The sequence below is a fragment of the Mesoplodon densirostris genome, chromosome 2 (assembly GCF_025265405.1).
Source record: "Mesoplodon densirostris isolate mMesDen1 chromosome 2, mMesDen1 primary haplotype, whole genome shotgun sequence".
Classification (NCBI taxonomy): Eukaryota; Metazoa; Chordata; class Mammalia; order Artiodactyla; family Ziphiidae; genus Mesoplodon; species Mesoplodon densirostris.
Genome location: NC_082662.1, coordinates 36,039,147 through 36,048,374, shown reverse-complemented (window position 1 = coordinate 36,048,374; position 9,228 = coordinate 36,039,147). Strand labels below are relative to the sequence as shown.

At 39.6% G+C, this 9,228-nt stretch overlaps 1 protein-coding gene across 1 annotated transcript in view; it reads right to left on the bottom strand.

Annotated features, from left to right (window-relative positions):
- Positions 1-2,509: 2,509 nt before the first annotated feature.
- Positions 2,510-9,228, bottom strand: part of CCDC30 (coiled-coil domain containing 30) — a 144,917-nt gene continuing 138,198 nt past the window's right edge. The window contains exons 19-20 of the mRNA XM_060082790.1: positions 2,939-3,006; positions 2,510-2,687 (exon numbers count right to left, since the gene is read on the bottom strand). Of these exons, the coding sequence (XP_059938773.1) occupies positions 2,510-2,687; positions 2,939-3,006 (246 nt within the window). The remainder of the gene's footprint in view (positions 2,688-2,938; positions 3,007-9,228) is intronic.

Below are 9,228 nucleotides of genomic sequence, written 5' to 3'. Positions count from 1 at the left end.
CCTGGAACACCACCCTGTTACCTCACCACCAACCAATTGGAAGAAAGTCATACACCCTGAAGCCATCACCCCAAAAGATGCCTTTAAAAACTCTTCCCTGAAAACCATTGGGGAATTCAGGTCTTTTGAGCAGGAGCCGCCCATTCTCCTTGCTTGGCCTGTTGCAATAAGCCTTCCTCTGCTCCAAATTCCAATGTTGGTTTGTCCTCACTGTGCTTCGGGCACATGGACTTGGGTTCAATGACAAAAACCGAGACTCTCCTTGCCTGTCTTCACAGGTGTGCCCACTATTGAATAGCACACAGTAGGGATTCAATAAATAGATTCAATGAATCCAGTGAATTGAATGAATTGGGTAAGGCTTAGACTCAATATCACAGCTGTTATTTTCTATATCCTTTGACCATCCTTTCTAGTTCAGTGGTCTGAGGAAGCAAGGATTACACATAAAAATTCAGTGTGTCTCAACTTAAGAGGTCTTTTAAAAATTTTCTGGTTACTTTCTCTCTCCCCTTGGTCTCCCTCTCTACCTCCGACTGAAGGTGAAGAAGAAAGAGGAGGAGAATAAGGAGGGAAAGGGGCAGGAAGGGAAGGAGCAGCAGAAATCATGCTTCAGTATAGTTTTATACCAACTATTTAGAATAATTTTTTAAAAATAGATAATATCCAATGCTGATGAGGTTGTGGAAAAACTAGTACACTCAAACTGCTAGTGAAAATAAATAATGATGTCTAGTATTTGTTAAGCTTTTACTATGCTAAATACATGCTTCATTTCATTTGGTCCTCACAGCTCTATGGGATAGGAACTACCACTGCTCCCATTTTATGGATTAAGAAATTGAGGCCTAAAGAGTTCAACTATAGAAACTGTATGTTGACACAATCTTTTTTTAAAGTAATTCGACAAGTGACGTATCAAAACTATTAACATTTATATCTTTAGCCCAATGATGCTGATCTTGTAACTGTGTTTTATGGAGTACTCAAGAGAAGAAAAGAGCTACATCTACAAACACTTTCATCACAGCATAATCTTAAATAGTAAAAAAGTAGAAACAAAGGTCAAACAACAAGAGAATTTATAGGACATCAACATGATAGAATACCATGTGGCTTTTAAATTTTTTTATTTATTTATTTTTATTTATTTATTTTTGGCTGCACTGGGTCTTTGTTACTGTGCGTGGGCTTTCTCTAGTTGCAGCGAGCAGGGGCTACTCTTCGTTGTGGTGCGCAGGCTTCTCATTGCGGTGTCTTCTCTTGTTGTGGAGCAGAGGCTTTAGGCACACGGGCTTCAGTAGTTGCAGCATGCAGGCTCAGTAGTTGTGGCTCACGGGCTCTAGAGTGCAGGCTCAGTAGTTGTGGCACACGGGCTTAGTTGCTCCGTGGCATGTGGGATCTTCCCAGACCAGGGCTCAAACCCATGTCCCCTGCATTGGCAGGTGGATTCTTTTTTTTTTTTTTTTTTTTTTTTTGTGGTACGCGGGCCTCTCACTGTTGTGGCCTCTCCCATTGCGGAGCACAGGCTCCGGACGCGCAGGCTCAGTGGCCATGGCTCATGGGCCCAGCCGCTCCGCGGCATGTGGGATCTTCCTGGACTGGGGCACGAACCTGTGTCCCCTGCATCGGCAGGCGGACTCTCAACCACTGTGCCACCGAGAAAGCCCTGGCAGGTGGATTCTTAACCACTGTGCCACCAGGGAAGCCCTATCACATGGCTTTTGAAAGAATAATTATGAAGACTGTTTAAACATGGGAAAATGTTTTATGAAATATTAAATTTAAAATCAGACTATGAAAATGAATATACAATATGATAACCATTTAAAATATATACATTTGAATAAGAACCAGAAAAGAATAAATGAAAATAGTTGTGTTAAGAATGTGGGCTTTATAGGTTTTTTTTTTCTCAAATATTTGCTTTAACGTGATTACACTGTTTTTACTTTTAAATTAAAAAATAAATAAGAAAATACCCATGAAAATAAGAATAGAAAGAATGCTGAATTAGCTGTATATGTGCTCTACTGAACAAAAACCTAATTAGGGACTTCCTGGTGGCCCAGTGGTTAAGACTTTGCCTTCCAGTGCAGGGGGCATGGGTTCGATCCCTGGTTGGGGAGGTAAGATCCCACATGCTTTGGGGCCAAAAAACTAAAACATAAAAAACAGAAGCAATATTGTAAAAAATTCAATAAAGACTTTTAAAAAATGGTCCACATCAAAAAAAATCTTTAAAAAACCCCTAATTAAACCATTGGACTTAAGTCATGACATTGATCAATACAAGGCATTTGAGGATATCAAACAAACTTGAGAACTCCACTATTAGAACAGGTTTAATGAATTTATTAGCAATTTTGAAGACTCCTGGTTGACGTCCAGTGAGGATCTGTCATGACTCTTCTCCACATCATGCTCCACCTTCACGCCCAAGCTCTAAGTTAGCAGCTTTGATCAGTCTAGTTTTAGACACCAGTGATTTTATAGTTCTGACTTGGCCTTATTCTTGGATGCGATGTATTTCTTTCAGAGAAGCCACGTTTATGTATCCAGCTTCAGAATTCTGTGAACACGAAAGAGACTCGAGGGACTTGGGGTTTACCGTTGCTTCTTCTGACCTATGTTCTTCAGTTTCTTGAAGACTTCCAGCTGACTCTACCAAATCCGTTCCTGAAAAACTAAGAATGACCATGTGTGAGGACTTTGTATAGACAGGATCTCTCGGCAGCACTTTGGGGTTACAGAGTTAAGGCATCAATAGAATTTCAACTTTTGTAGGATCTTAGTTCCCCCTTGGCAGTGAAAGTGCAGAGTCCTAACCACTGGACCACCAGGAAAGTCCCTGCTATGCTTTCTCAAGCCAGCAACTAGAACTAGCTAGGCAGCCATAACTCTCTGGCATGTGGATGACTGTCTTGATTTTACTCACCTGGAGTTTGGTAAGGGCACAATTTTATTCAATACTTCAAATTCAGGGATGTCATTAATTGTTGTTTCCTAAAAGAAAAGAAAGGATGAATAATAAAAAATTATAATGATAAACCATTGGCGATACGATCCTAGAACTTATGCTTTATATATATTTTTGGTTAAAAATGTAATCCCCTCACCTTACACCTGTTAGACTAGCTATCATCAAAAAGACAAGAGATAACAAATGCTGGAGAAGATGTGGAAAAAAGGGAACTCTTGTGCATTGTTGGTGGGAATGTAAATTGGTGCAGCCACTATGGAGAACAGTATGGAGGTTCCTCAAAAAATTAAGAAGAGAGCTACCATATGATCCAGCTATCCCACTTCTGGGTATATATCTGAAGGAAATGAAAACACTGTCCCAAAGAGATATCTGCACTCCATGTTTATAGCAGCATTATTTACAATAGCCAAGATACGGAAGCAACTTAAGTGTCCACTGATAGACGAATGGATAAAGAATACGCATACAATAGAATACTACTCAGCAAAACACAAATTTTTTAAACAAAATAAGGAAATCCTGCCATTTGTGACAACATGGATGGAACTTGAGGTCGTCAGGCTGAATGAAATAAGTCAGACAAAGAGAAAGACAAATACTGTATGAACTCATATACACTTGGAGTTTAAAAAAACCAAACTTATTGAAATAGAGACCAGATTTGTGGTTGTCAGGGATGGGGGAATTAGGTGAATGTGGTCAGAGGTATGAACTTCCCTTGTAAGAGAAATAAGTTCTGGGGCTGTAATGTACAACATGATGATATACTTAACAGTACTGTATTGTATATATTGAAAGTAGCTAAGAGAGTAGATTTTAAAAGTTCTTGTCATGAGGAAAAAAATTGTAACTATATGAGATGATAGATGTTAACTAATCTTATTGTGGTGATCATTTTGCAATACATATATATATCAAATCATTATATTGTACACCTTAAACTTATACAAGGTTATATGTCAATTATATCAACAAAATTGGGGGAAAAACTGTAATCCCTAATACCTATAGAATATTTGGTAACTATACATGTCATACTTTCAACAACAAAAAACTAAACAACCCAATTAAAAAATGGGCAGAGGAGCTAAATAAACATTTTTTCCCAAAGAAGACATACAGATAGCCAATAGGCACATGAAAAGATGTTCAACAACACCAATTATTAGGGAAATGCAAATCAAAACCACAATGAGATATTACCTCACACCCATTGGAATGGCTGTTATCATAAAGGCAAGAAATAACAAGTGTTGGCAAAGATGTGGAAAAAAGCAAACCCTCGTATACTGTTGGTCGGAATGTAAATCCGTGCAGCCACTATGGAGAACAGTATGGAAATTCCTAAAAAAATTAGGAACTGGGCTTCCCTAGTGGCGCAGTGGTTGAGAGTCCGCCTGCCGATGCAGAGGACGCGGGTTCGTGTCCTGGTCCGGGAAGATCCCACATGCCACGGAGTGGCTGGGCCCGTGAGCCATGGCCGCTGAGCCTGCGAGTCCGGAGCCTGTGCTCCGCAATGGGAGAGGCCACAACAGTGAGAAGCCCGCATACCGCAAAAAAAAAAAAAAAAAAAAAAAAAATTAGGAACTACCACATGATCCAGTCCTATACCTGAAGAATACAAAAACAGTAATTTGAAAAGCTGTATGCACCCCTATGGCATTATTTATAATAGCCAAGATATGGAAACAACCTAAATGCCCATCAAAGGATGAATGGATTAAGTAGATTACACATATATAAAAATGATATTTTGCCATTTGTGACAACATGTGTGGACCTTGAAGGTATTATGCTAAGTGAAATAAGTCAGACAGAGAAAGACAAATACCATATGATTTAACTCACATGTGGAATAATAATAATAAAAAAGAACAAACCAAACCAAACAAAAATAAACACATAGATACAGAGAACAGAGTAGTGGTTACCAGAAGGGAAGGTGGGGGAGGGTGAAATGGGCAAAAGGGGGATGGATGGATGGATGGATGGAAACTAAACTTTTGGTGGTGAGCATGCTGTAGTATATACAGAAGTCAAGGTATAATGTTACACACATGAAACTGATATGTTATAAACCAATGTTACCTCAATAAATAAAATTATTTAAAAAATAATAACTAAATGCCATACTTTTTATGTTAGTGCTTTTCACAAGCCTGCCTTTTATATCCACTTTTCTACATGATTTACCTCATATTAGCTGATATAATCATTCCATTCTATTTGATGAGTTCTTAATACTCTGGTAAACATTTTCTGTCCCTTTAAATCATAAAAAAAAAGTAACTGTTTTGAGCTCCATTACTTTAAGAACCAAATATTCTTTCTCAGAAAAATGTAGATCAAAACAGACCAGAGGCCTACTCACAGAGCATATACAGACCATGTCAGAAAATGCGGGTTTTATTCTGAAGACTGTGGGAAATCCTCACACAGTGTTGAGTCATGGGCTCAGACTACATGTATTTTCTAAAGACCCCTCCGGCTATAGACTATAAGAACCATAGGACTTCAAAAGACAAAGCCTGGGAAGATGGGACGGGGGAGAGGAGATGTGTCTTTTCAAGCAAGGGAAATACATGATTCAGAGGAGGAAATGGCAGAGCTTTTGGGGAAACGGTGAATAGGCTAGTTTCTTTTGATCAGGTTTGTCAGAAAGGTATTTGGAATATGGAAAGTTCTTATGTGGCTTCAGTTCTGGTTTAGGCATCAATAACTCCGGACGCCTTCCTAGCCACTCCAGACAGGTTGAGACACCACTCCCCCTGCTTCCTCAGCATTCTGGGTCTACTGCTCTTGTAGAACTTAGCGCATGGCAGTCGCCAGTTACATGATTGTCACTCTCACTGGGCCCGAGTTCTGGGAAGGCAGACAGTACCTCTTGTTCACCATAATATTTAAACCATATGGGGAACAGCATGAGGCCTGGCACACTGTATATGGTCCATAAATATGTGTTGAATGAATAAACTTTGTCTTATAGACAAAGGTGGTCTCTGAAACTCTTTGATGTGAAGTACTATGAAATCAAGCAGTGTTTCACGATGATGGGTCTAGTGGCGTGGGCAGGGCAGATTAGAAGAGGAGGAAAGATTGAAAGGAGATGAGTTAAGAAGTTGTTGCAGTGACCCAGGTGCTAAGTATTTGGGATGCAATGGATAACAAGATGGGCAGAGTTCCTGCTCTCTTGTAGTTTATAAGCCAACTGAGAAGAAAGATGGAATTACAATACAGGCAGCAACATGGTCTATTACAAAGGCTATGTCCCTGGTTACTCCAATGCCCCTGCAAGGGAAACAGTTGACCTGGAGTATTATGAGATAGTGGCTAAGGGCAGGGACCAGAGGGTGCTGTTTTCAGTCCTTGTTTTTCTATTTATCAGCTATGTGACCTTGGGCAATGATGTCACTTCACCTCTCCAGGTCTCAGATTCTTCAACTGTGAAAATGGGAATGACAGGCTTTTCACATAAGATTATTTTGTGGATTACAGGAGAAAATATACATAAAATGCTTAGAACAGTCCCAGGCACATAGTAAGCACCCAACGAATGTCAAGCTGTCACCACTGTAGCCCCAAGAAAAGAAGTGACCTAGGATATGTCTGTTCTCAGGGATCTATATACTGATCTACTTGCATGTGTGGTAATCACTGAGAATCAACAGGTCTTGGAAATGTAAGCAGTAGATACGTGGTCTTTGCCATATCATTCAACTTCTCTGGATTTTATCTCCCTCCTGTGTAAAATGAGAGGATTGGATTGGAGGATCCTTAAGATTCTAAGTTTATAAACAGTTTTGGAGTTTATTCCAATAGGTGTCAAGATGTTACAACTTGGTACCTTTGTCACACCTGGGATATTGAACTTGATATACTCTAGTTATGACCCATGTGACATTTCTTATCTTGATTTGATGACAATATTGTAGATCTCAAAACTATTGGTCCTAAAAAATACTCCTTTAAGGCCTGTAAGTCAGCACCGACAATACTATAGTACTTATTCACGTATGTGTCTGTCCTTTTCTACTAGACTGAAGGTCTCTGAAAACAGGAACTATTTTCCATATTCCTAGGACCTATCACAGTTCTTGGAATTAATAAATGTTTGTTGAGGGCTTCCCCGGTGGCGCAGTGGTTAAGAATCCGCCTGCCAATGCAGGGGACACGGGTTCGAGCCACAGTCTGGGAAGATCCCACATGCCGCAGAACAACAAAGCCCATGCGCCACAACTACTGAGCCTGTGTTCTAGAGCCCGCAAACTACAACTACTGAGCCCATGTGCCACAACTACTGAAGCCTGCACGCCTAGAGCCCGTGCTCCGCAACAAGAGAAGCCACCGCAATGAGAAGCCCGCGCACCACAATGAAGAGTAGCCCCCGCTCGCCGCAACTAGAGAAAGCCCACGTGCAGCAATGAAGACCCAACACAGCCAAAAATAAATGAATAAAAATAATAAAGTTCCCTTTAATAAATAAATGTTTGCTGAATGAATGATTAAGTAAAAGAGTGAATGACTAGACAATTAAGAACAGTTGTAGCTCAAGCAAAGACAACCTGTTGGAAATTAGGTCACATCATCTGGCAGTTCTACTTTTTAATTTTTTTAACATTTTTATTGGAGTATAATTGCTTTACAATGGTGTGTTAGTTTCTGTTGTATAACAAAGTGAATCAGCTATACATACACATATATCCCCATATCTCCTCTCTCTTGCATCTCCCTCCCACTCTCCCTATCCCACTCCTCTAGGTGGTGACAAAGCACCGAGCTGATCTCCCTGTGCTATGAGGCTGCTTCCCACTATCTATCTATTTTACACTTGGTAGTGTATATATGTCCATGCCACTCTCTCACTTTGTCCTGCTTACCCTTCCCCCTCCCCATGTCCTCAAGTCCATTCTCTACATCTGCGTCTTTATTCCTGTCCTGCCCCTAGGTTCTTCAGAACGTTTTTTTTTTTTAGATTCCATATATATGTGGGCTCATCTCTCAGATGGGGCAAGAATGATACATGCTAAACATATATATGTGTTAGCATATGGTATTTGTTTTTCTCTTTCTGACTTACTTCACTCTGTATGACAGACTCGAGGTCCATCCACCTCACTATAACTCAATTTCGTTTCCTTTTATGGCTGAGTAATATTCCATTGTATATATGTGCCACATCTTCTTTATCCATTCATCTGTTGATGGACACTTAGGTTGCTTCCATGTCCTGGCTATTGTAAATAGAGCTGAAATGAACATTGGGGTACATGACTCTCTTTGAATTATGGTTTTTTCAGGGTATATGCCCAGTAGTGGGATTGCTGGGTCATATGGTATTTCTATTTTTAGTTTTTGAAGGAACCTCCATACTGTTCTCCAGTATGTATATAAATTTACATTCCCACCAACAGTGCAACAGGGTTCCCTTTTCTCCACACCCTCTCCAGCATTTATTGTTTGTAGATTTTTTGATGATGGCCATTCTGACCGGTGTGATGTGATACCTCATTGTAGTTTTGATTTTCATTTCTCTAATGATTAATGATGTTGAGCATTCTTTCATGTGTTTGTTGGCAATCTATGTATCTTCTTTGAAGAAATGTGTACTTAGGTCTTCTGCCCACTTTTGGATTGGGTTGTTTGTTTTTTTGCTATTGAGCTGCATGAGCTGCTTGTAAATTTTGGAGATTAATCCTTTGTCAGTTGCTTCATTTGCAAATATTTTCTCCCATTCTGAGGGTTGTCTTTTCGTCTTCTTTATGGTTTCCTTTGCTGTGCAAAAGCTTTTAAGTTTCATTAGGTCCCATTTGTTTATTTTTGTTTTTACTTCCATTTCTCTAGGAGGTGGGTCAAAAAGGATCTTGCTGTGATTTATGTCATAGAGTGTTCTGCCTATGTTTTCCTCTAAGAGTTTTATAGTGTCTGGCCTTACATTTAGGTCTTTAATCCATGTTGAGTTTATTTTTGTGTATGGTGTTAGGGAGTGTTCTAATTTCATTCTTTTACATGTAGCTGTCCAGCTTTCCCAGCACCACTTATTGAAGAGGTTGTCTTTTCTCCATTGTATATTCTTGCCTCCTTTATCAAAAATAAGGTGACCACGTGTGTGTGGGTTTATCTCTGGGCTTTCTATCCTGTTCCATTGATCTATATTTCTGTTTTTGTGGCAGTTCTACTTTAGATAAAATCTGCAAAACAACTCAAAAACTTGGAAACTATCACCTTTCTGAGACCAAACATGA